Source organism: Toxotes jaculatrix, chromosome 16 (assembly GCF_017976425.1).
Source record: "Toxotes jaculatrix isolate fToxJac2 chromosome 16, fToxJac2.pri, whole genome shotgun sequence".
Lineage (NCBI taxonomy): Eukaryota > Metazoa > Chordata > Actinopteri > Toxotidae > Toxotes > Toxotes jaculatrix.
Window position 1 is genome coordinate 13533773 of NC_054409.1, and position 27327 is coordinate 13561099.

General features: G+C 37.9%; 3 protein-coding genes across 4 annotated transcripts; 2 read left to right on the plus strand and 1 right to left on the minus strand.

Moving 5' to 3' along the window:
- The first annotated feature begins 5872 nt into the window (after window positions 1-5872).
- On the plus strand, window positions 5873-11033 carry anxa3b (annexin A3b). Of its 2 annotated transcripts, none has more exons than XM_041058438.1 (14): window positions 5873-5959; window positions 6415-6452; window positions 6579-6626; window positions 6895-6982; window positions 7183-7277; window positions 7377-7490; window positions 7724-7814; window positions 7955-8034; window positions 8361-8417; window positions 8969-9062; window positions 9456-9551; window positions 9741-9799; window positions 10166-10288; window positions 10489-11033. In XM_041058438.1, the coding sequence occupies exons 2-14, from the start codon at window positions 6441-6443 to the stop codon at window positions 10546-10548; spliced, it is 1017 nt and encodes a 338-aa protein (XP_040914372.1). In that variant the 5' UTR covers window positions 5873-5959; window positions 6415-6440; the 3' UTR covers window positions 10549-11033. The 2 variants fall into 2 exon arrangements, with proteins under 2 accessions (XP_040914372.1, XP_040914373.1); XM_041058439.1 differs by lacking the exon at window positions 5873-5959 and adding an exon at window positions 6109-6185.
- A 38-nt stretch (window positions 11034-11071) lies between these two features.
- rcl1 (RNA terminal phosphate cyclase-like 1) lies at window positions 11072-20440 on the minus strand. The gene is made up of 9 exons (XM_041058437.1): window positions 20240-20440; window positions 19697-19768; window positions 19127-19302; window positions 18383-18457; window positions 18099-18223; window positions 17366-17491; window positions 17095-17251; window positions 12122-12225; window positions 11072-11245 (listed from the first exon to the last, which is right to left on the minus strand). Exons 1-9 carry the CDS (start codon window positions 20367-20369, stop codon window positions 11092-11094), a joined length of 1119 nt encoding a protein of 372 aa, XP_040914371.1. The 5' UTR covers window positions 20370-20440; the 3' UTR covers window positions 11072-11091.
- A 733-nt stretch (window positions 20441-21173) lies between these two features.
- Window positions 21174-27321, plus strand: ak3 (adenylate kinase 3). Its single transcript, XM_041058533.1, has 5 exons — window positions 21174-21520; window positions 23356-23475; window positions 23770-23942; window positions 25033-25151; window positions 26029-27321. The coding sequence occupies exons 1-5, from the start codon at window positions 21373-21375 to the stop codon at window positions 26138-26140; spliced, it is 672 nt and encodes a 223-aa protein (XP_040914467.1). The 5' UTR covers window positions 21174-21372; the 3' UTR covers window positions 26141-27321.
- The last annotated feature ends 6 nt before the right edge of the window (window positions 27322-27327 follow it).

Genomic DNA, 27327 nt, shown 5'->3' on the forward strand with positions numbered 1-27327 from the left:
TACGACATTTTGAGGTCAAAAAAAAATTTGACTTTTTTTGCCCGAAAAAAACGCCATACTATACTATGACGTTTTTTACGACATTTTGAGGTCAAAAAAAAATTTGACTTTTTTTGCCCGAAAAAAACGCCATACTATACTATGACGTTTTTTACGACATTTTGAGGTCAAAAAAAAATTTGACTTTTTTTGTCCGATTTTGACGCCATACTATACTATGACGTTTTTTTTTTAGATTTTGAGGTCAAAAAATTTTTTGACTTTTTTTGCCCGAAAAAAACGCCATACTATACTATGACGTTTTTTACGACATTTTGAGGTCAAAAAAAATTTTGACTTTTTTTGTCCGAAAAAAACGCCATACTATACTATGACGTTTTTTACGACATTTTGAGGTCAAAAAAAAATTTGACTTTTTTTGCCCGAAAAAAACGCCATACTATACTATGACGTTTTTTACGACATTTTGAGGTCAAAAAAAAATTTGACTTTTTTTGCCCGAAAAAAACGCCATACTATACTATGACGTTTTTTACGACATTTTGAGGTCAAAAAAAAATTTGACTTTTTTTGTCCGATTTTGACGCCATACTATACTATGACGTTTTTTTTTTAGATTTTGAGGTCAAAAAATTTTTTGACTTTTTTTGCCCGAAAAAAACGCCATACTATACTATGACGTTTTTTACGACATTTTGAGGTCAAAAAAAAATTTGACTTTTTTTGCCCGAAAAAAAACGCCATACTATACTATGACGTTTTTTATGACATTTTGAGGTCAAAAAAATTTTTGACTTTTTTTGCCCGATTTTGACGCCATACTATACTATGACGTTTTTTATGACATTTTGAGGTCAAAAAAAAATTTGAAAATTTTTGTCCGAAACAAACGCCATACTATACTATGACGTTTTTTATGACATTTTGAGGTCAAAAAAAATTTTGACTTTTTTTGCCCGAAAAAAACGCCATACTATACTATGACGTTTTTTATGACATTTTGAGGTCAAAAAAATTTTGACTTTTTTTGTCCGATTTTGACGCCATACTATACTATGACGTTTTTTATGACATTTTGAGGTAAAAAAAAAATTTGACTTTTTTTGTCCGAAAAAAACGCCATACTATACTATGATGTTTTTTATGACATTTTGAGGTCAAAAAATTTTTTGACTTTTTTTGCCCGATTTTGACGCCATACTATACTATGACGTTTTTTATGACATTTTGAGGTCAAAAAATTTTTTGACTTTTTTTGTCCGATTTTGACGGCATACTATACTATGACCTTTTTTATGACATTTTGAGGTCAAAAAATTTTTTTGACTTTTTTTGCCCGATTTTGACGCCATACTATACTATGACGTTTTTTATGACATTTTGAGGTCAAAAAAATTTTTGACTTTTTTTGTCCGATTTTGACGGCATACTATACTATGACGTTTTTTATGACATTTTGAGGTCAAAAAAAATTTTGACTTTTTTTGTCCGATTTTGACGCCATACTATACTATGACGTTTTTTATGACATTTTGAGGTCAAAAAAAAATTTGAAAATTTTTGTCCGAAAAAAACGCCATACTATACTATGACGTTTTTTTATGACATTTTGAGGTCAAAAAAAAAATTGACTTTTTTTGCCCGAAAAAAACGCCATACTATACTATGACGTTTTTTATGACATTTTGAGGTCAAAAAAATTTTTTGACTTTTTTTGCCCGAAAAAAACGCCATACTATACTATGACGTTTTTTATGACATTTTGAGGTCAAAAAAATTTTTGACTTTTTTTGTCCGATTTTGACGCCATACTATACTATGACGTTTTTTATGACATTTTGAGGTAAAAAAAATTTTTGACTTTTTTTGCCCGAAAAAAACGCCATACTATACTATGACGTTTTTTACGACATTTTGAGGTCAAAAAAATTTTTGACTTTTTTTGCCCGAAAAAAACGCCATACTATACTATGACGTTTTTTATGACATTTTGAGGTCAAAAAATTTTTTGACATTTTTTGTCCGAAAAAAACGCCATACTATACTATGACGTTTTTTATGACATTTTGAGGTCAAAAATTTTTTTGACTTTTTTTGTCCGATTTTGACGCCATACTATACTATGACGTTTTTTATGACATTTTGAGGTCAAAAAAAATTTTGCCTTTTTTTGGCTGAAAAAAACGCCATACTATACTATGACGTTTTTTATGACATTTTAAGGTCAAAAAAAATTTTGACTTTTTTTGTCCGAAAAAAAAACGCCATACTATACTATGACGTTTTTTATGACATTTTTAGGTCAAAAAAAATTTTGACTTTTTTTGCCCGAAAAAAACGCCATACTATACTATGACGTTTTTTATGACATTTTGAGGTCAAAAATTTTTTTGACTTTTTTTGTCCGATTTTGACGCCATACTATACTATGACGTTTTTTATGACATTTTGAGGTCAAAACAGTTTTTCACTTTTTTTGTCCGAAAAAAAACGCCATACTATACTATGACGTTTTTTATGACATTTTGAGGTAAAAAAAAATGTTGACTTTTTTTGCCCGAAAAAAACGCCATACTATACTATGACGTTTTTTATGACATTTTGAGGTCAAAAAAAATTTTGACTTTTTTTGTCCGATTTTGACGCCATACTATACTATGATGTTTTTAATGACATTTTGAGGTCAAAAAAAAGTTTGACTTTTTTTGGCCGAAAAAAACGGCATACTATACTATGACGTTTTTTATGACATTTTGAGGTCAAAAAAAATTTGACTTTTTTTGCCCGATTTTGATGGCATACTATACTATGACGTTTTTAATGACATTTTGAGGTCAAAAAAAATTTTGCCTTTTTTTGCCCGAAAAAAACGCCATACTATACTATGACGTTTTTTATGACATTTTGAGGTCAAAAAATTTTTTGACATTTTTTGCCCGAAAAAAACGCCATACTATACTATGACGTTTTTTATGACATTTTGAGGTCAAAAAATTTTTTGACATTTTTTGCCCGAAAAAAACGCCATACTATACTATGACGTTTTTTATGACATTTTGAGGTCAAAAAAAATTTTTACTTTTTTTGTCCGATTTTGACGGCATACTATACTATGACGTTTTTTATGACATTTTGAGGTCAAAAAATTTTTTTGACTTTTTTTGTCCGATTTTGACGCCTTACTATACTATGACGTTTTTTATGACATTTTGAGGTCAAAAAAATTTGGACTTTTTTTGCCCGAAAAAAAACGCCATACTATACTATGACGTTTTTTATGACATTTTGAGGTCAAAAAAATTTTTGACTTTTTTGTCCGATTTTGACGCCTTACTATACTATGACGTTTTTTATGACATTTTGAGGTCAAAAAAAATTTTGACTTTTTTTGCCCGAAAAAAACGCCATACTATACTATGACGTTTTTTATGACATTTTGAGGTCAAAAAAAATTTTCACTTTTTTTGTCCGATTTTGACGCCTTACTATACTATGACGTTTTTTATGACATTTTGAGGTCAAAAAATTTTTTTGACTTTTTTTGGCCGATTTTGACGCCTTACTATACATTATACCGTACATTATTCCCCCACTGTTCCCCATATACTGATGACCATTCTCCTGTCGCTCCCCTTTTGACTCCCCAATATTCTACTCATCTGTGTATGCTCCTGTGAATGTGCTATCCACTGGTGCTGCTTATTTAGCAGCTGATGTTGTTCAGAGATCATGTGCTGTACTCATGTCATACTCACTCCTACCATACCAGTTGCTAATTTTGAGGTAGTCTCAAAAGTCTTTAAAAAAGCAAACAACAGAAATTCAGATCCCATTAAAAATAAAATGCATGTGAAGCGTGTTAAAAATGGACAATCAATGGTACATGAGATTAGCAACGACACCAAGAGAGACGAAGCCTGCCAAATTCTAGTAGAAAAAGACAAATTTGACGTAGAAGTTGACGCCGTTAAAAATGCACCAACCAGACAAAGGGAAAATGAAAAAAGACATGCCCAGAAGTGTCCTTGAGATGGGTACAACCCTGTGTATATAATATGATGTATCTTTTGAGATTTTCAGATGCTCCTGGAGGACTTCTCATGCTTGTAGACTCTGTGCTTGTAGAATAAAGCTTTCTGGACTCAACCTCTCTGCTCTCCAGCACCTGATTGACTCTGTGCATTTTTCTCTGAAGAAGATTTGAACACTTAGAATTTTTCGAGAAGACAAAAACTTAAGAGAGATAAGATTAAGGTGTGGGGACTCAGCCGGACCTGGACCCAGCTTCAACTGGCCCTTGACTGGGTCTATCGCCTGGCCTGAAAAATCCACATCAAAATCATTAGCTGATATAGGCCTATGTGAAAATATGCATTTAGCTTTTTTTGTAGGACACAGACGTCCTTAGGTTGATAGCAAGCTGGGGGAAAATACAAAAACTCAAAACCTAAACAGCATCATCATCATCATAAAGAGGAGGAATCCAATCAGTAAATAAATCAGTTGGGTTTTCAACATGACATAAGATGAGTCTCAGCCAGAGAGGCAGAAGAAAGGCCTTGTTTAGCCATGGCTAAAATAATCTGGCTGTAAGGTTCCAAGTACATTTTGGTTGGGCGCACCGCTCTGACAGGAACTAGGCTATCTTCTTCTTCCTGGCCGCTGGATTCTGCCGTTCGCCCAAACGCGACATTGTTATAAACAAAGAACAGTAGCTGGCGAAAATCCTGCAGCCGGTAGCAGGTAGCAGGTCTCCATTAAATAAAATAAGAAGAAAATAATGATAACATCCGACACGAGAAAACGGTCCTTTTTTGTTTCTGCCTCTTCGTGATTTTGTATTTTGTTACGCTAAGTAGAAAAAAAAATCTAAGTAATTTTTAAATTTCGAGGACTCCCTTCAGATCCACAAAAAAGTAAAATGCCTCGTATTAAATTTTTTTTTTTTAAACAAATATCAAATAAGCACTTTTTAAATATTCCACAGAAAAATATTCACGCTGTTAAATTATTCACAAATTATTTTAGAGATCTCCTCTTATCTCCCCACTCTGACTCCTTGCCCAGAAGAGGCAACCTCTGTAGTGTTTACATTTGGCCACAAGATGTCATAGCTGCCCCTTTCCTCTCTGCGTATGACGTCCATACTTCACCTGCATTTTATGCATTTATTTACTAATAAAGATACTTGACCACAGGGTATTTTTTCCTCTGGTACATCAGTGACACAACACAGAGGATGAACCTTCATGCTACCGTCGGTGTCTCCTTGGGGACAGTCCGGACCCTGGTTGCCTTGGTTCCCATTGATAACACAGTAGGATGTGGTGCTGAGCTGACATTGCTTCTGGGGTGTTATGCACATCTAGCCCTGGCCCAGGATGAAAAGTAGAGATATCTTTGAATTTTTCTAAAATACATTTAAGGGTTAACTAATGCATGGTTTATCTCAGCTAAAGGAAGTAGTCCGACTGAAAACAAACATTTGTTTTCCTGTTTATTAATTTCCATCCTCTGAGTGTGTGTGACTCAGACCTTTATGCCCCTGCCCTAAGAGCAAACACGACTTTGGACTTGTAGATTATAACAGAGCTTGTTGGGTTATTACTGAAATCTAATGACTTCTACGGACACTACAGTGTTGTGTTTTAAACTAAAAGGCTAGTTTGAGAAATACTGTACAGCAGATAATCGTTGTAGTGAGGTGGATAGACTGCTGCTCAACGGAGTTACAAAAAGGACGCAGAATAAATCCCAGTTACTTCGAGGAATGTGGACTTATAACATGGCAGTTACTGTTACTGTGTACAGATGAGGAGGAGTTTATGAACAACGTTTCCATGATTCAGCTTCCCCCAGCTAATAATGGGCGTTGCCTTGTGAACTTCTCTGAAAGGTGTGGCGATTCTGCCATACTGCGAAATTCCTCCTTTGACATCAATCCTATATTCTCAGTTAGGTAAGACGGAAAAACTAAAATTTTCTGATTTCGGATCACAGTCTTTATGTATATACGAGTTTGTTCTCTGTTTGTATTACACAGTTTGTTCTGACCGGAAAAGCTGTAGTTTAGACTGCGGTCAACCACATTCAGATGTTCTGGATTTGACATTCTTCGGTTCTGTTCACGGACGCGTGTCCAATAGACTATGTTGGCTCACTCAGCCTTTGACTATCATATAAAGGTAGTTACTGTGGAGCTCCACTAAAACATTTAGGAGAATAAACTAGTCGATTATTTATGTTACCCGAAGTGGGAGCAGTGGGGAAAGTGGAAGAGAAATGTGCAGAGCAAAGACATTCAGAGACAGGAGTCTATAAGAAAGAAAGAAAGAAAGAAAGAAAGTAATTACATATCTATACAGTGATATGAAGATTAATAATATATATATATATATGTTTTCTTCTCCCTAGTTTAAGACTTCTCTACAAACACAACAATGTCTGTTTGGGTGAGTAGTTATGGATAATTTATGAGTGATGACATGATTTAAATGAGATTTTAGCTTTAAAAAGAACATATATATATATTAGAACATATAATCAGTATTTAAGCATATTTTTGACTTCTCTTGTAGGATGACCTGGACCTTCTCTTAGACTCCCCCTCTTCACTGACTGTGACAGTAAGTTGGACAAACCCTGACCTTTTAGTGTGCAAGGCCTGTTCATGCAGATTATGATGTTTCTGATTATTATCATACAGTTTGCTAATGCTTGAATGGAAATTGACAAATTGGAACGCTTAGAATATAAGGTGTTATCAACAGGAAATCATATATCCACCAGCACATTGAGTGTTAGTGTTAGCGTTCTGTGCTCACAGCGTGGTTATTTGGTGATAATTTTTCATTGTTATGCATGAGTCTGTGAGCATGTGTCTGTGTTTATCAGTCCAGTGCAAGAGGAACTATTAAGGACAAGCCAAACTTTAAAGTGGAAGAAGATGTGGCTGCACTGAGAAAGGCCATAGAGGGCCTTGGTAAGCTAATGAGTTACCATTATCAGGATAAATTGTGGTATCAGAGAAACATGTAAAGCACTTCAATCATATTTTACTAAGTGTGTGTATATGTTAGTTTCTGTAACAAATTTTATATTTTATATAAGGTTATAAACCCATGAACCTTTAATGTGCAGTGTATGTGGTGAGCCTGCTTTGGGTTGTCTTCTTTTTTGTAGGTACAACAGAAAAAACACTGATCGAGGTGTTGACCCAGAGAAGTAATGCTCAGCGTCAGCTTATCTCTAATGCCTATGAGAAGGCCACAGGGAGGGTGCGTCACTGCATTTTTTTGGTCAAAGATTCTTTGTTGGTCAAAGAGAAAATGAGAGGTGGAGTATGATTTGCGTCTTATCAAAATTCCCCCCTTCAGAAATTAGTAGCTGACCTGGAAGGCGACACCCACGGAGACTTTGAGGACTTGTTAGTAGCTTTGGTAACACCTCCTGCTGCATATGACTGTCATGAAGTCATCAAGGCAATCAAGGTGAGGTTGTGTATCCTAAAAAGTGTCTGGGTCAGTGCTAAAAAAAAACATAAAGACACCAGTTGTACAACTTGCACAAAGTCATTTGTTTAAACAGACTTATTTTGCTCCAGATTTGCTTGGATTCATTATATTTTACTATAGCTGCATTGTGCTCTAAGAACTCTGTTATAATTATTCACTTGTGTCTATCACATTTTGTGTCTATCACATTTTGTGTTTATCACATATAGGGCGCAGGGACCACAGAGAGTACACTGACAGAAATCTTTGCCTCAAGATCCAACAGACAGATCAGCGCCATATCTGAAGCATACCTGGCAGGTTTGTGTCATCAACGCAATGTATTTGTAATATCGCAGACTAGATAGTAAGTCAGATTATTGTGAAACAGATGGCAGATGTTCATGAGGCTATCTGATTAATTATTTTGAAATTCTTTGTATTGTGCTGTTTCATTCAAGAAACGGGAAGATTGATGATTCATGATCTGAAGTCAGAGGTATCCGGAGATTATGGCAAAGCACTGCTCATCTTGGCTGAGGTACCGTACGTTAAACTTAAAACAGTGATGTGCTGTCAGAAGACATTTTCAGCAAATCAGAATCAGACCCAAAGCAATACATTTATTGCACTTTAATTTTCTTCGTATTCAAAGATGATGAAAAAACACACAAAAAAATGTTCCATATTTTTGATCCAGAGCTGCAGCTAAAACTCATATTTTCTTGTGTGAGACAATATCAACCCAATTCTACAATTAGTGTACAGCCTACATTCTAAAAATTCAATTCAAAAAGGCTCACACTGATTTCTGAACAAATGCCAAATATATTAAATTTATTCTGTTTTCTACGTTGACCCTCACAGGGGAAGAGAGACGAGAGCACCAATGTGGATGCTGCCAAAGCTAAAGCAGATGCTAAGGTACTTTCACTACATTTAAATCATTCATTGTGTAATCAACCCTTGTTTTTCTGCCTCTTTCTCAAACAAATTTAGAATACTTCTTTGTTTTTCAATGTTTCACAGTACAGCCACGAAGCCCATGTGGGTAATGCAGCAAGCATTTGGTAGTTTGAATGATGCTTTATAAATGTAAAGACATTAATGTAAAGAAATTAGAGCAGTGGCATTCAAATACACTGTAGAGCAGTTTAGTTACTGTGTCAGACACTTCTTCAGTTGTTAGTTTGACATTTTTTGCTTGACCTCACATATTCATGCCGGTTGAAGGCGGCATTCATCTCAGTTAACACACCTTACTTGCTGATGCAAGTCTGAACCTGCTCACGATTCCCATGTTCAACAGGTATCCAAATCCGGTATTGCAATTACCGGATTTGACCATGAAAATCCTGTAGAAAAGTATCCTTTAAATGACATCATACACCTTCTCTGAACTTTTCATTGATAGAACAATTTGATTTTTAGTCTAAAGCTGTATGTTTGCTCACACTTGTTTTCATTCTGCTCAGGTGCTCTATGAAGCAGGGGAGAAGAAGTGGGGTACTGATGAGGACAAGTTTATTGACATCCTGTGCCACAGGAGTATTCCCCAGCTTCGACAGAGTGGGTACACCCCTTACATATTTTCTATGTAGATGCTAATTTAATTGAAAAATAAAAAAACTAGACAAAACTCTAAGAGTCCACAACCACGCTAGTGTACTCTCTTAGGCCGTACTTTGGTACAGTGGTGCATTGAGCTAAATGCTAGTGTCAGTATGCTAACATGCACGTAGTGACAAGAAATTTTCAACACATTTCACTAAAAGCAAAAAATATCATAGAGGTAAAGTCATGGGATTGCTACAGTCACCAGCACCATTCATCCTCTGGGATCTATGAATGTCTGTACAAAATGGTGGATTGACCAAAAGACTAACATTGTCCACATTCATCAGGGAAAAGTAAACAGTTAAATTCAAATCTCCAGAACATTAATCTGTTATGTTTTGGCAGCTCTGGTCGAGTATAAGAATATTAGCAAGAAGACTCTGCAGGAGAGCATTGAGAGTGAGATGTCTGGAAACCTGGAGAAGCTACTAGTCGCCGTTGGTGAGAAAAATGTGTCACTTTATATGTCTGTTTCTCACCCTAACTCTGAAACAGTGGTCCATTTTTATTGTGCTGCACCTTTATTTTCATCTGGGATAATGAAATCACTTTTTTACACATGTGAGACACATTTAATGTAACATTTATCACAAAATATTGTTCATTTATTAACTTGATTTTTCTGTCTAGTTAAATGTGTGAAGAGCGTTCCTGCATACCTTGCTGAGAGGCTTTTCAAGAGCATGAAGGTAAGCTGTGCAAAATGTCCAGCGAAATCCATGTATTGTTTAGTTGCACTGTGAGCCATTTTTATCAACAGTAGACAGTTGTATTGGTCACTACTGGTGCGGAAAGGAATGTTAAGCCACTGTTTTATTGCTGCCGCTTTGACTAAATGTGCAACACTGGTTGAAATGTGTCAACAGGCTGTAAAGCAGCAGATAAAAAAAGATGTAAAGACACAGAAACAGCCATTATTCCACACTACAGTATTCTATCTTTGAAGTGAGCAAATAATAGGAGTCACAGCTGAGAAAATAGCTAGGGCATCTTCATTTGATCTACTGAGAACCTATTTTGTTTTATCCCAAAATTCACTCTGTTGCTTTGTCTAGGGTGCGGGGACAACAGAGTCCATTCTGACCAGGATACTCGTCAGTCGCTCAGAGATCGATTTGTTGGACATTAGAGCCGAGTACAAGAAGCTGTTTGGATGTTCCCTTTACTCCCAGTTAGAGGTCAGTACATGGACCCAGAAAGATTAAAAAAACAAAACAAAAAAACTCAACTTATCAATAAAATACCCAGCTAAGTTTAAATTTCATGGTGTCTTGTTTTAGACATTGGACAAGAATTTTGTTTACGTGTTCTTGAACCACAAATATGCTTGCCTGTGTTTTTTTTGTCTTACTTCTTTTCTCTCATCATGTTTCTGCAGTCTGAAGTTTCAGGCAGTTACGGTAACGCCCTCAAACGTCTCTGTGGCCAAGACGAGTAATTCCTCCTAACTCCCGAGATGAAAAACATATGGTGGGACGTCCAGCTTTACCTAGTGGAAGAGAAGAGCTGCATCTAATGATGGTGACCAGTCACTGACCTTTTCATTAGATTCACACAGATATATTTGCCTGAACCTAGACCTGATGATGACTGGAACGAACCATCTAGGAATGCTATTTTAATGTGGAATTCCAGCAATGCGCAACCAGACATTGATGTTCTAACTAAAGTGCCATGCAGACTGGATAATTAAAACACCAAGTGTTAAGAAGGAGCTGATGTTCATAGATATGAAGATGCTGTTGAATGTGTTTTTGAATACTTAAGGTTTGTATTCCATGTGACTACTACAACTGCAGATTTCTTAATAAGTATTTTATCTTCTGGTATATTGTAACACAAACAGCCTAAAAGTTGGAAAAATGCAAATAGCCAGTGTCATAACTTTCATATTTAACAAAATAAAGATACTATGTTCTACTATTTGATGTGAGTGAGCAAAATTATATGACACTATGCCATTTATATAAAAATACTTATTTTATTTAAGAGATTTGTTTATGTTGCTGTAACCAACTCCAACACAGGTCATCAAGACCTTGTCTCCCCCTTTCCTTTCGTCTTCTAAAGGCTTCTGGACCTCGATCTTGAACATGATCTGGAAGAAGTCTCTAATGTGTCTGAGGAACTCGATCCTGCAGAGACGGCAAGAGAGATGGTTGGGGGAGGGAGACAGAGGGAGGAAAGTTAGTAAAAAAAAAAAAAGATCCCAAAGGACTGGCATTCACCCTGTGTTGGATAAAATATATTTCACACATCAGTGAGGTAACTGGGTGTGTTGTCTTCCATTTGCCTTACCTGAATAAGGAGACAAGTGTATTGTGATGGCACTGCCAATCTTCAGTTATCATAGTACTGTACTTGAGAGGGACACAGCACCGGTACCATGATAACTGAAAATGGACAGTTCATAGTTCGCTCCTCATTCGTGGTGACAACAACCTCTGTAATTAGCCCTGTGTTCAGCTGCTTTTATTTTTGTCTCCTTAAACCTTAAACATTTGAAACTATTTATTTACAAGAATGTTTTGTAGAAGTGTAACTCAACTGTAAACACCTCCCTTCATCACACATTCATCGAGCACCTTTGTATGAACAGACACTGAGCATATAAATGACCATGTGAATGAATAGCTGGCCAAGTACCATGAAAATCATATGAAAAAATTGCCAATAAATAAATAAAACAAGAGATCAAAAATTAGTTAAAACTGTTCTCCTCTTAAAAAAAAAAACTTGTATTTTTTAGTGTAAAAAGAAAAAACATTAAACAAGGCTTATGTATAACAAACCGGTGCGTATTTATTGCCTCTGTTGTTTATTTGTCCAGTATTTTGTGCCCTGCACTGGGACAAGAACTTTGGATTTTTGTCACTTGCCAAGAGAGGACTAGTAGAAGAATAACTAAATGTAAGGTCCAGTGCGTTCTATATTTGGAGACAGTGCATCTATACATTAACTTATAAATAAGCCACAGGTCGTTTGTAAAGTTCACTGGGACAACAGCTTACGTGTATGGGGAGAGGGGTCCAAGCAGAACCTTCGACACGTCCTGTTGTCCAAGGGTCATCAAAAGCAGTGCCAGGCTCTGATTGGATGAATCCACACAGCCACCCTAAAACAGGAGAAGAGAAGGGGCGACGTGCTTCAGCAACAAAAACAACAGAGAAATACGTCATGGAGGCGGAGATGTTTAGAAAGAACTCAGCAACCCTTTGACAAGGGGATTGATTATCTTAGGTCCAACACTGATAGCTATCCACATTTGCAAAACATTGTGGGAATCCATGAGAGGTGATTGTGGGTCAGATGCTTTTCAGCTCTGGACACAAATTTAGGGCGTTAATGTCTCCAACTCAAATATGGACCAATTGAAAAAGAAAAGATCCTGGTTGAAATTAAAAGTCAAAAATTTGTTGAAAGCTACAGCTTTCAGCTAATTTTTCTACAGGCCAGAAATTTTTTTTAATCATGGTTTTTAGTCAGGCTACAAGATTGTACATGGATCTTATTTTTCAAAATCATGTGTGCTCTTAAATCTGAAGTGCCCCATTTTTATTTCACAAGCTTTTCTCAATCTCAGTGGACACAGCAGACGGTCTGGCTGTAGTTTGTGTCTGTGGCGTCTCTTGTGCTCACATGACACTTTCCACAGTCGCAGTTCCTTCTTCATATATCCTAGCAGCAGTAACCTGTTTCTTCCTCTTCTTCCTCTGATCCTAGCCCTTTTGCCTAATTCGCCCCTTATCCTTAGACATATGAGATATTTAGAGGACAGAGGATCCACTCTCTGTGTCCAAGTCATCACATGCCATCGCGATTACTCGGCAACAGTTATGTGCTATTTCCCAGCCTGTATGAAGGGGCCTTGTAAAAAATTGGACACACCCAAGAGCATTTTATAAACTGAAGGAAATTGAACATGGCTGTCCACTGACAGTTTTAGTGAGACATTCTCCATTTAATGTCCTTTACTAAGCTGAGGACCAAATGTGTATCAGCCTAACTGCAGCTACACAGGATCACTTTCTTGTATCCTACTGTGCATCCATTCTAAGTAAGCATGTGGCCCACTCATTCAGTATCATGGCATCGTGACAGCTTGTCAGCAGGAATATGATTCAATTACATAATCATATCACTGGGACCTTGGCAAAACTATGGTGACCTTGTTTATATTATTGATAAGGCACAGATTTTGTTAACTAAATTCCTCCAACAACTGGATGAGTTTTGTCAGACTTGGAAAAGCTGTAAAAATGAATTCAAACAACAACTTTGCGGCTTCAACTCTGCACCCCTATGGAGAACTACGACTTATTTCCACCATTTTTCTTCATTAAAATGTCTTATGAATAGAAATATGATTGACTAATAGATTTTCCAAGACATAGGCTTTACCAAATCCAAATTTTACCAAAACATGCCGTTTGCCTCCAGTAAAAACTCAACAATGCTCATTAACAGCAAGAAACGTCAATTAAATTTTAAAATGAGGTTTTATCCAACTTCAGCGAATTCTTTTTAACATCTTCCACAACTTGAAGAGCACATAAGGTTGGCTATTGAGCGTGTAACCGAGCATCTTACCTTGTTGTGTTGCTGATCGGGGCTACACAAGTTGAAACTACGACAACTTTTCCAGAACATGAACTGCATTTAAAACTAAGACAAAATAATACATTGACACCAGGCCCTGCCTTCCAAAGGAAACATCACTCAATTAATGTAACCCAAGAGGCCAGCAGACACCAATCGGCTATATGGCCTCATGGAAAAGTCCCTTGAATTTTTTGAGGGAATGGCAACCCCCTTTCCCAACAGTCACATAGAGAAAGCGTGGGTGCAGACACAGTTAAGTGAGTTCTATGATGCAATAAAATGTAAAACTAACAGACTAATTTGACTTAGACCTTTAATACCAAATCTGAATGGGTAATAACTGGGTGAACTTAAAAAAAAAAAAAAGGAGAAATACAGGTTTTGCATTTGTTAGCTTAACAGTGAACAACGCAGTAGTTCAAGGAAGGCGGCTTCTTTCCTGGCGACGAATTTTACTCCAACACCACTGTCATTCTTACTATGGAGAAAAACAACAACTTGAGATGTTCTGAATTCAGTGAGAACACCAAATGGTAATTCTTAGATAAAAAAAATAAAAAATAATAGTCAAGCTATAATCCATACCTGGGTAAACAATGACTTTTACTGAACTTTTCCACTGAATATTAAAAGTCTTCAGACTCATTGTGTAACCACCACTTTGGTCTACCTTTTTTTTTTTTTCCTGTAGCTACTAGACTGAATTTGACCTCCAAAATAGCAGAGCCTGACATGTAATCACACAAATGACAAACCTGACATACCCGTAAATTTCATAAAAATTAAGGATAATTTAGTAATAAACTAAATTTGAAGAAAGTAGCACTTACATTAGCTTCTGCCCACTGTTGATGTTGCTTCCAAAAACAAAATGTCCATCGTGTAGCTATGGTTTACTACAAGAAGACTGTACTGATTAACCATAAAACAAACAGACGCACACACACACAAACACACTCACACACAGAGCGCCCATGCCCTTTAATGCGAATCCAGCAAATTTCTTTTCCTGTCTCAGTTTTTTTTTAAAATTAACAATCCTAGCAGGAGGGTCACACATCCATTTTGGTGTTATCCTTCCTCTCCTCAGCTGTAGCAACCACACCGTCCTCCTGCTACAGTTAGGCATTAAAATCAGCTGTAATTCAAATGCTGTTACACTTCTCGACATGGTGAATCTACTTGCTCTACAAGCAGCTGTGGCTTTACCAAAAAAAAAGGAACAAAATGTTTAAAATTGACGGATTAGTAATCCACCATCCTCGAAGTCTGCTAAACAGAAACGTTAGCTCCCCACTCTGTTGCGTGGAGTTAAGAAGATGTGTTCAACAATATTCCTCTTTCAGAGTTAATCAGCACTACCCTGACCAGCTAACTGGACTCACATGGCTCCTATGAGAAAGGGCTGAGAGGCAGAGCCATGTGGAGGCAAACTGAAGTCACAGACTCACTGGATCTAATTGTACATATTCTGATGAAGTGGGCTCTTTTTCCTGTGTGACTATGTGAGATTACTTGTGTCTCTATACATTTCTAGTAACAACTAAGTTACTTGTGTCTTATAGTTACTACTGTAAGCCACATTTGGAGACACACTACATCAGCAGAAAAACACTGAGATCAAATGTAGCCTCAAACCATAATTTTAAATCTCAATTTACAAATTCCTCTTTTATCAAGCCTGTTTGAACAAAGACTATTCAGATGATAAATCATCCAATCAAATGAAAGACTTGTGTAATCCAGAAATTAAACCAGTGCGGTCACTGACATCTGACCTCTGCAAGACCTGTGAAACTTCAAAGCAGACTCCTAGAAAAAGCATATTTATGACAAACAATGCAATGGCATAAAAATACCACCACAATTCATACAATAAACAAGTATGTGGCCATTCTTTCTTAGTTTTCTCGACTTGGATATTTCAAGAAAGTTAAAAGAGGGAAAACATAGCAGATTAAAAACATGGTCATTCAGAGGAAGGGAAATAGGAACTGATTAAATGTAATTTGACATGTGTAAACCTTAAATCATATTAAACAGGGATTAGAAATTGGACAGCTTGGGGCCATTTGCTGTGAGCAGTCAGTCATCAAAGAGTAGAAGACTATCTGTGCTACTTTGTGCATTTCATCTTATCTTCACTGTCTCCACACAAAACAATAACATTTAAACTCTGCCCTTTCAGACTTAATATGTCAGAAAATATCTATGAGCACTTTTCCAGCACACAGACACACTGACATGACAGCTTCATCAAACAGCCTACGGCATCCATCTTAATGGCTTAATTTTTTGGTAAAAATAACCAAAAAAAAAAAAAAAAGGAAATACTCTTTAGTAATTTTGGATCTGCCCACAAACACTCACTTGAATTCCAGATTGGAGTTGATGGTCATTACCCGAGAACGCTGGTAAACAAGGGCAGTGGACAGCCATTGTTGAACGCTGGGTTTATACTATGTCTTGTTTGTGTATGTCAGGTATTCCCCAAGAATTTTCAATTGTGCAGCAACGTGTCGCAAACTGATTCTCCAGCTGCTGCAGGGTAACTCAGTCCTGATATCAGCTTCCAGTGATAATGGAGATTTTCAAGCACCGTGATTAAACAAATAAACGAAACTGATTTTTGAGTAGGTTAAAATTTAACATCCTATTTTAACACTGCATTCTTCACTGTGGACAATCCAATGGGGTACAGATGAAGAAAATATGCAATAATAAACTAGCATGGGAACCTATTCTGCAAACCAATATCAGACTTGTTGGATAAGAGTATGAATGGCAATTACTCTGTAGATCAGTTAGCTGATGAAAGAGCCTTCAGTTGCCTGCAGTATCAGAGCAACTGAAACACAAAAAAAACATTGGGACAATGATGTAGCAAAGCCTTTTGTTTGCAAAGCCACACTGGTTTAATTTTGTCTACGGCCTCTCTACAACACAAAGCACATTTCCACAATAGACTTCTTTTAAATGCAAAAAAAAAGAAATCTCTTGCGTTGCAAATCAAAAGCAAGCCTTTCCTCGCTCGATTAAAAGTACTGCTGGGATGTTCACGGACACAAGACCCCATTTGTGCAAATGCTGAAAATTTTGACCAGATTCATGATGATTAGGACTGTCTACATCTGTTCAGTGAACACATCTTGTATACTCTTTTCACAGCAGCCAAACTAACCCTGTAGAATCAAAGAGGGATTATACCATATGTCAAATAACAGACTAAATACAACTGCAAAGTAATGTAAAAGAACAAAAGAAATCTGATTTAATCTTTTTCCTTTATGATCAACCTCAAAAACCACAACACTGACAAAAGTGTGTGTGTGTGTTCAAAAAATGTGTATGTATTGTAGATGTGGGTCTTTGCTGTGCCTACCCGATATATCTCCTCCAAAAGTAGCTTGGCACAGTTCCTACCAAGATCCTCTGGTAGTACAGGGTCCCCCTGCCCCTGCGGTGTGGACGACATCTCAGCACTAAGGAAGGAGCCATTCAGCGTCTCAGCCACCAGCGTCAGGCCAAAACCGGGAGACCTGAATAATCCACACGAATTATTCATTATCTTTTTATGAAGATATGTTGAGTGATACACAGAAACATGCAGAACTGAAACTTACTAACTAATAAATGTGCACTGAGATACTCACTTGCCCGAGTTGGCTCCTTTCATGTGGTCGGTGTAGATGTAGATGTCTGGAAGGAACTGGTTGAGGACGGCCCTGGCAGACTCCACTATCCTGTTGGCCATCTGAGGAGAAACTCGCACTGAATATCTGGATTGAGGCGGTCAAGGCCCTTTGATGGCTTATAACAGTGTGAATTTGTGGGCGTTAAATTGTGGTCTTGCTCTGTAGTACAAGCAAACAGATACTCATCACATTCACCAATTTTAATTGATGCAAAAACAAGTTGCTCTTCTGTAAAGGAAACAACTCGCTGGCATTTAATCCAAATACTTTTAAAACCAAGAAAGTCTCCCGTGTTTTACATTCATCCTGTAAACTGTAACCATCTCAACTCACTCATAATACTATGTGCTACCAAATTCCAGCGAACACCCAACAATTTTATAATTGAAAACGGAATATATTTGGCTTTTGGACTGATGGTTGGGGAAAACAGGGTATTTGAAACTGTCAAATTAGGCTTTAAAATATAAAAAATGAGTATGAAAATTTGTTATTATTCACTATTTTCTGACATTTTATAAACAAAATGATTAAGCAAATAATAAACAGATTGTTGTAGTTGCAGTCCTAACGGATAACACTGAACACAATAGGACTAAGCTGTGAAAAGGGTTTTTAATAACCATCTATATTACTTCAATAATGTGAACAAATAAAAACATAGCCATGATTGGGAGCCTGTGAAGGATACGCCACTCCTCTGATCCTCTTGATCTTTCCCGGGTCAGTCAGCTGGACTGGCCTGATGGTCCTGCGGACAGGACATGTGAAAACTACCTCTCCTCCCCCACCTGGTGCCATCCCCCTCTTCACCACCTGAGGAAGCAGCAGCAGCAGAGAGAGAGAGAATGAGACTGAGAAAGGCTGACTAACTTGATTTCAAATAGCAGCAAAACAATATATTTGAATTTGTTCACTGCTCCTCAAGAACAAACATCATATCATGCTTTTCAAAGGTCACCATGATGCTCTCACCTTGAGATCAAAACCCTCTCCATCAATGCCAAACTTCTTCATCAGAGGAAGGGCTGTGGACTTCAGCAGGTCGACCTGCACCAGACAGACAGTGTTTAAAACCTTAAAATATGCTAATGTGTCTGCAAAGGTTTGAAAAATAGCTACACCCATGCAAAAAAAGAAAAAAAAAAGCCATAGCAAAGTCTAACAATGGACCATGTCTCATCACAGCAACAAGCAAAGACGCTGTTCAGTGTTTCCATGACAACACCTCTCTCCAGTGTCTCCAGTTCATACTTCTTATTGCTTCCTTGTGTCTGGTTTGTTGACATTATCCACCTTGAAAACAATGCAGCTCAAAGGAAAGGGCCAAAAAACAAGGATGATGATACTGACTTGCTTTGAAAAGACGTTAAACATGTAAAAAAAAAAAAACACCACACACACACACACACACAAAAAACCCAAGTCCACTGCAAAGGTACAAACTGTACAGACACAAGCTTTTCTCTGCCACACTGTTGACCTAAACTGGCATTTATTTGCACATAATGACGTGTGCACTAGAGGGCAGTGTCCATTTAGATTTGGGAGGTGTACACTTAACCACAACATAGCTTACATTTTCTTAGCAGACGCAAACTTCAGCTCCACCCAGTTTGATCATGAGCTAGTAGAGTCAAAATTAAATCAGAAGGACTATATTAAGAAACAAAAACTATTAGTTATAAGGAGATCAGATCGATGAGTGCATGTCCTCACCGTCGGGTCAACTGCATTGTTGGTGACTCCCCTCAGAGTGGCCTTCAGAGAGGTCTTCATAAATGGAGCCAGCATGAGCAGGGCTTCCAGATAGTACCCAATCGAACGCTGTGGGTTACAGTCATGTTCCACAGAACCTCCATACAACAAGCCAGGCTGGTAGAATAAAACAGTACCTTGAAAGGACAGAAACAATGCTGAGGTTTAAAGTATTGATACAACAGAATAACTGTGCCAAACTGGAAGACAGCCCTCATGTTACCAAAATAGCTGACAGGAAATAAAGGACCTTTTTAAAATGTCCTATTAGTTTACAGAGGTAGCTGAGACTTCTCTACATAAAAATCAGGAGGTTACAGTTATTGCCTACAAGCTACATGCATAAAGAAGCCGAATGAAATATGAAATATGTTTATAAAGGGAGTCAAATGTGAAAAACAAGGCGTCTGTCTGTTGGTGTTGCACAATGCTGAAATCTCAACCATTACCCTCTGACAGTACACAGCTGTTAGATCAATCACAATCCGTGACAAAGCTAACACTGCAGTCATAAACTGCATAAACACTCACCTGTTTGGTTAATCTCTATTCTGGTGCCATTGGTCACTTTGTCTAACAGTCTGATGAAGCTGGCCTCAAAATCTAGACAAGACAAAAAAGAAACAGAAAAAAACAGAAATAGACTGAATATTTTCTTAAATTGAAGCAAAATCCACCATGAATTTTTATACGTCAGGAAAGAAAATGAATGCATTCCTTTTCTATTTTTGATACTAGGCCAAAACATATGGAGTCAAGCAAGTTGAAGAATGAATTCTGTTATTTACAATGGTAACTTCAGACAGTGCCCACTCACACATGCCAAGATAAGTCACCCAAATAATGTAAAACCAGAGCTCTACAAGCTCTGGTTCAGTTCTCTTGACATGCAAAAGAACCACACAACTTAGTACAGTGAGATGATACTGCATTTATCTCACATTTACTCTACTATCCCATCGATTCCCCACGTCCGACGCCCAGTGCTTAACCACACTCCCAACTGCGTAACAGCTAGCTGGTTAGCTGCCGAGCTAACTGCGACGCCACATGCAGAGTGAAGCAGCAACTCACCGCGGAGCCCCGGGTCGTCATCTTTAGACCTTATGTTCTTGATTTTAACACGCTTCCCGCTGAGTGTGGATAAAACTAGCCGCTGTCTGAAGAAATTGCAGCCGTCGTAAACGAGTCCCTGACTTGCCATATTATTGTTGTTTCTGTCTGGCGTCAGTGGAAATCCACGTGTGTTTGTCCAGGAAGACGTTGGTAGGAGGGGAGGGTACGGCAGAGCAGGAGGGTCACAAATGTGCTTTTAAAAGGGTGCATTACCGCAGTTGGCCACTGGATGGCAGATTACCATTCACTAACAGAGTAGGCATGGTTGAATAACGAGGTTGCGTCTTAAAGGAACAGAATGAGATCAAAATGTAAACAAAAGGGAAACTGCCAGTATTTATACGGACTATGAGTTTAAGTTGTCTTTAATATTGTTTGTAGGTGTGAAATAGTAAATAGTAATTCAAACACTAACATAATAATTAGATCTAATCCAATGGTTTTTGATTTTCTCAGAACTGTTACAGTTTTACTTAGATCAGCAATGTCTGCAAACATTATCTAATTCCCTAAAAACGCCTGAACTCCTCTAAAAATGCTTTAAAGAAAGCAGATTGGTTGTTCATTTCAGACTGTCTGCAATTCTGTACGTCTGCCAATGCTGAAGGGATCGAGGCTCGGAAGGGATTAATCACCGCAATCTTGTCAACAAGCTTTTCCCGCCTGTAGACCAATTGCATAACCGTGTTATACAATAAAAACATATCCACTAAACCGTTAACAGTGAATAGACGAGGATATTTGGCGGCGCGCTGCAGAGGGGGGCTCATTTCGCACGGTGTGCGTGGTCAGGGGACTGCATCCTCATCCGCTGCCCCTGGTCGCAGTTCTCATCCCCCTTCTCCTCCTAATACTCCTCCTCTTCCTTCTGCTTTCTGCAGAGCTGAGGGAAATAAACGTCAAGCTCCAGTGAGAGTCTAGGCTGGCTGGAGAAGACGCGCCCACTCTTGGTTACGTTGCGCATTTCTGGAGAAATAAAGTAAACCTGCTCCGATCCAGTGTTGGCTGAGCATCCAGAAGTGGGGGGTTCATGGGCAGGAAACGACCATTCTCGCCCTAGAAAGTCTGTTTTGGTGAATAATCGTCTAATTATGGTTCTTCTGAAGATTTTTCGGGCTGTCATAATGGGACCTCCGGGATCGGGGAAAGGAACAGTGTCTGCGCGCATAACCAAAAGTTTTGGACTAAAACATCTTTCTAGTGGGGACATTTTGAGAGCCAACATCAACGCGAAAACCGGTAAGACAGAGGTGTCCTAACACAAACGAACACTAAGGCAGTGCATTTATGATCTTGAATAAAATCTGGGCAGGTTAACGTGTTACAGTCTATAAGTCAGGAGGCTGCAGGTCTGTTACCTATTTCACAAGAAGACAGGCCCTTGAGAAATGTTATTCTACATCCTTTCCTTTATGAAACATATACACTGTTAGAAATAACTACAAAACTTTTTATTATGCTAAAAACACAAGGAAATTATTATACAAAACTACAAGTTATAGTGTGAAAAATAATGCTAAGTTTGTTTTCTGGACTGCTATGATAAGAGCACCACTCCCACAGTTTAATTTCTTATCTTTCTCCCAGGGGAATAGGACAGAGTAGAGTACTGCTTCTTTTTAGTCAAGGTCAAAATGGTTATAGAGTGTGTCCACTGCTTCTCAAGATCACCTTGGGTGAGGATAAGGAGAGGTGTAAAGATAAGGAAGGCTGTGAACCTTTGTTCCTCAAGAGGAGGGGCTGTAGATGAAAAGTTGTATGACGTTGTATGAGTAAACTGCAAGACTGGACAGCAGTAAAGTAGGCCTGAAGTGAAGCTCCTGAAAAGACTGCTGCTGTACAGCAGTTTTCTTTTTCCTGTTGTACTTTCACATTGTGCATGAGCACACATTTTCAAGGTGCTCAGTTTAACGAAATCCTTAAACTGTCGCCGGCTGAGCGGCTCCACTGGAGCACTTGGCATTCAAAGCAGTTCTTCTTATTGACTTGTCCTGCCCAGTCTTTGAATCTGAACTGCTTCCTGAGACTGCGTCACTAAAATTCTCATTAGTCATACTGAACATTACAAAAACCTTTTTTGGATGTAAGCATTTTAGATAAACTCTATAACAATGTATTAAATTGACTGTTACTGTTTACCAGTAGACAAATCTTATTATGTTTATTTGCCTATTCTTTCTTTGCTAAATTAGCAACCACACAGCAGTGTCTTTGCTTCCCAAAAAACCTTGTTCAAGGTTCAGCGTGCAGTCTTTATGCTTATCATGCACTAAACACAAAAGAAACCCAATCATATTTGTCTGTAAACGTAAAGAGCAACACAGATTAACACCAAGAGTTCCTTTCTGTGTAACAGTCTTGTTATTTCCTGTTTGTAGCCTATGGTTTCCCAATCAAGTTTTGTAGTCAGTTATACCCTTTGCTCTGTTTCTTAGTGTCATCAGAGTAGTATAGTAGCACAGTCAGGTCATTTCTGCAAAGCTTGTCAGGAAATTCCTTTCTTCAGCTGGACTCTGACCAATTAAAGTGGAAGTGATAGGGGAGAAAAAAAATCTCATGCCTTAACCTCCTAAACCGAGATTATCCCTTTAAATTTTCCATTAGGCAGTTTGCAGTGGAAAAGTGTCCCATGCTGTTCCACAGTTCACACACATTTCTCTATTTGCTTGTGCAGCTTTAGTATAGCAATATAATTATACTGAGTTACTTATTCAGACCCACAAAACTGCACTAAGACATGAAATGAAAACATTCCAGATGTTCCACACATCATTTTATACACATTTCCCTTTTTTCACATCTTACATACAGTTCTAACCTGCTGAACAATACTTGGCTACACAGAATGTGTTTAAAAGGATGGACACATTACAAGCAGCAAACTAGTGCCAAAGGTGTTTTTTTTTTCTGGGAAAAAAATGAATGCCATTTGATACTTTTGGCAAAGAGGTACAGCCAGTCTTTCATATTGTGATCAAAGCAGCCTTTCTAAAGTCAAATATGTTGTCAGGAACATTCATTAGTATAATCAGCATCTGCTCTTTGTGTCCCTGTTTTTTGTGTGTCTGTATCAGAGCTCGGCCTGTTGATGAAGTCCTGTATTGATCAGGGTCAGCTGGTACCTGATGACGTCATGTCTCGTCTCATCCTGAGTGACCTGAGAGCAATAGGCCAGAGCAGCTGGCTGCTTGATGGTAAGATTGTATCACGAGCCCATTGCACTATAGTTTGGAACATCCCTTCTGTTACTCATGATTAATGGGTTTGGACTGCGCTCTTACACTGTAATCCCTAAATATACTTAAAGAACTCCTTTAAATTTTGATTTCAGCAGAGATCTGCTGTATAGGGATGTTTTTAGTTTTCTGCTCTCAGGGGAAAGTTTTCTGAGACCCAATTTGTTCTTACGCTTTTTAATTCGCAGTTATTTATCACATTCCTCTTTCTTCCTTTCGCCTTACTGTCCCCCCTCTCTGTCCTAACACTAGGTTTCCCTCGTACAGTAAACCAGGCGGAGGCTCTGGATGACGCCTACAGTTTGGACACAGTCATTAACCTCAATGTACCTTTCCAGACCATCAAGCAGAGGCTAACTTCTCGCTGGACTCACCTTCCCAGTGGCAGAGTCTACAACACAGATTTCAATCCACCTAAAGTCCCTGTAAATACACCCTCTGTTACTTATTACTGCCTCTCTGCTTCACATACTGTCAGTAAAGGCAAAGAGAAGGGTAAAGGCAGAAGATAAAATAGGAAGAGAATTCAGATTCAGAGAACTTTTTTTGTCCCGGGGGCAATTTAAGGCAGCATGAGGTGGAAAACAAGACATTTCAAAGGTGAAGATACAGAGAGAGAGAGTGGGGGGATGTGCTAGGAGTTGAGGAGCAGGATAACTTTGGGGACAAAGGTGGCCCTCCTCCTCTGGGTTTTGCAGGCAGGGCAGCGGAGCCGCCGTCTGGAGGGGAGCTATTCAAATGCTGAGTAGCGGGCATGTGAGGGGTCTTTAATGATCAATCAAATGATCAGTAATCAATGTTTATAACAGAATTATACATATACATATACATAATTATAATATAAAGTGTTTTGGATCTAAGCTGAAATTGAACCCAAACAAAATGGTGTGAGATTACTGGAAGACAGAAAGACATAAAACTGAGGAACAGAGACAACAAGCAATGCAGAGAAACACAATGCTAATGAGAAAAACATTAGCATGCAGAGTAAACAGAGAAAATGGACGAGGGAGTGAATGAAAATGAGATGTGACAGGCTGAGAAAAACTAAAACAACAGGCCACTTGTTTGTTGTGAAAATCCAAGTGGGGACCTTTGCTTTCATCCAGTGGAATCACACACCAGTAAACAAGAGCTGCTGGTAGATGGTAAAGTTTTTTTTTAAAGACTGGAAGTTTGACTTGTGCTTTAAAGATGCATAAGAGACAAAAATGATCTCAGAATCATTGTCATGTTTACATTACTCAGTTGTATGCATTATTAAATAATGCATGAAATTGTAACTCAGATTTCTGACTATTTCAGTTTTGTGAAGATGTATTTCAAGCGACAAGTGTTATTTTTTTTTTTATCAGTATCCTTTTTTGTGGATGCTGCATCTGTTTCCATTTCCGGCAGCTTTCAACACTATTTAGCTTTACTATTGTCAGCCTTGTCTTTCCTCTTAGTCATCTGGCACTACTTTGTGTTTCTTGAGCAGTGTTTACATTACATTTGTTCCTGCGTTTTCTCCAGGGTTTTGATGATGTGACAGGAGAGCCTCTGGTCCAGAGGGATGATGACACTCCAGGGACAGTTACGCGGAGACTGAAGGCCTATGAAACTCAGACAGAGCCTGTATTAGAGTTCTACAGGTAGGAAATTACAGATAAATTAAAATATACCTTCACCTACTTACATATCTGTTTGTCTGTTGCATCACTAGGACGTTACAGTAATTCATTTTGCATCCCTGCACAGAGAAAGAGACAAGATGGGCAGATGTTTGACTGCATTGCAGCATATTTTCTCACTGAAGCGTAGTCCACATAAGTGCGTTAATACAACCAAATGCTACTGAACCTTGACCTCCGGCCCTGTCCTCCCTGCACATTCCTCACAGTTGATTGCACGACTGAAGCACTGCTTAAGAATCACATTCCAAGAGGACAAGCTGAGTGTTTATAAGCGTAAACAGCTCTTTTGTCCTTATTACAAAACTTAAATGAACTCAAATACTTCAAAAATGTAGTTTTAATCTTTAAGGTTTACCAGAAACAACAAAACCAGGCAAAAAGCTAAAAAAAAAAACAAACCACAAATACTAGACTTGCGAGGCTGTATATGCTTGTACATGCATCGTGATTTCTATTTCTGGACTAATTAGGCAGGAAAACATATTACTCTGTGCTCCCTCAAACCACAGGGATGTACTTAGATAGTGCCCCACTTACTTTTTTTTAATTTTACCACAACGTCTGAGAGGCTTTTCATCATTTGAAGAAAGCACAGAAAAGTACAGACTAGATAAAAGCGATATAAGGTTCGCTTTAAAGGATGAAAAATTATTTTACTGTGATTGCTGTTCAGCATGTTTTATTTACTGTACAGTATATTTTAAGGTAATAGTCATAGATCTATGTGCATTAACAGCTGATTAAAGGATCATGCACATTTTTTGTAATTGTAATACTGGAATCATAATTCAAATAATGACTGTAAAAAACTATTTCTGTTTATTTTCCTCTCCAGGAGTAAAGGTGTGCTAGAGACCTTCTCTGGGACAGAAACCAACAAGATCTGGCCACACGTCGAGGCTTTCCTCCGCCAAAAATTGTCCTCCGTCAATCAGGACGTTGCATAGAAAACCTGAAAAGAAAGGCAGAAGAAGTCTAAAAGTTTACCAGCAGTAACCACTCTGTACGCATCGTCCAATCAGGGTGCCACTTTCTGTGAAACAAGAGGAGAGCCATCTGTGCGATAACATATTCAGATGTTCCAAAAATGAGCAGCAATCATGCAGGTAGCAATAGTAAGACTACAGATGATGTTGGGAAAATGCCACTATTGAGGTGCATCTTGCACTGCTGTTGCACTGTTTCCACAATGTTGGTGAAAATAGTTAGAGCAAAAGTCTCAGGACGTGTGTTTAAAATCCTTCAAACATTAGTCGCTAGAATTCACACAGATTGTATCTTTTCTATAACGTGCCTTTGTAAAACCAGGAGACACCGCTCAATCACCGAATCAAATATCAGGATCCTTCACTGAAGAATGTCAAGGTTGCGTTCACCAGAGATGTTGCAATACAATGATAGCAACAGTTGTTAAAGCATGTCCTCTCTGGTGAATGCAACCACCCTTAAGGAGTGGAGTTATGTAGATATTTTTAACTTTTAGGTTTTCCAATTGCAATCACTAGTTCTTTTCTTAGATGATGGCAATTGACAATATTGCGGGCATAACAAAGGTTTTTTTAATAGCTATCTTACTGGGACTGTTTCTTATGCTTTGGAAAGTGCTGTAAAGGGAAATGTGCCGTGTTCTGCTGTAAATTCACTTTTACACCCAAGTGCCTTTTGCTGCTTTTGGAAATGTACCAGGTAGCTCAGTGAATGTAATTTAATTTTCAATTAAACCATCATTGTGTAACATTTTCTTTCAACCACCTCAAGTCTTAATAGTATTGCCTCTTAAATATGCCACAGTTTCCATTTGTACCAGGCCTTCTGACCAAGTCTACAAACAATGTGACTTAACAAGTGAAAACTTGATTTAAAAATATAACTTAAAACATTTTAAGCACAATATACACAGGGCTATCATCTTGTCAGAAGGTATCATAGCTTTCAAGGTTGATCTGCAGTTCTGTGTTTTTGCACTTTGGTCTTGACAATGTTTCACCATGTTGTAAGCCACAGAAAGGCTATAATGTGTGTATTTCAGAACACTTGAATACAAGGTTTAAAAGCTCATCTCCTCTTCATAGACAGCTTACAACTATGTCGTGTATTTATTATGAATCACAATAAACTTCTGATACTATTCACT

Excerpts from the sequence above, each read along its gene's own strand:
- ak3 (XM_041058533.1), top strand. The coding sequence starts at position 21,373 with ATGGTTCTTCTGAAGATTTTTCGGGCTGTCATAATGGGACCTCCGGGA. Across the intron at positions 23,476-23,769 it reads GAGCAGCTGGCTGCTTGATG|GTTTCCCTCGTACAGTAAAC; the intron begins GTAAGATTGTAT and ends TCCTAACACTAG. Across the intron at positions 23,943-25,032 it reads TCAATCCACCTAAAGTCCCT|GGTTTTGATGATGTGACAGG; the intron begins GTAAATACACCC and ends CGTTTTCTCCAG.
- rcl1 (XM_041058437.1), bottom strand. The coding sequence starts at position 20,369 with ATGGCAAGTCAGGGACTCGTTTACGACGGCTGCAATTTCTTCAGACAG. Across the intron at positions 19,303-19,696 it reads AATAGAGATTAACCAAACAG|GTACTGTTTTATTCTACCAG; the intron begins GTGAGTGTTTAT and ends TGTCCTTTCAAG. Across the intron at positions 18,224-18,382 it reads GAGAGGGTTTTGATCTCAAG|GTGGTGAAGAGGGGGATGGC; the intron begins GTGAGAGCATCA and ends CTGCTTCCTCAG.
- anxa3b (XM_041058438.1), top strand. Across the intron at positions 6,627-6,894 it reads CCTCTTCACTGACTGTGACA|TCCAGTGCAAGAGGAACTAT; the intron begins GTAAGTTGGACA and ends TGTGTTTATCAG. Across the intron at positions 6,983-7,182 it reads AAAGGCCATAGAGGGCCTTG|GTACAACAGAAAAAACACTG; the intron begins GTAAGCTAATGA and ends TCTTTTTTGTAG.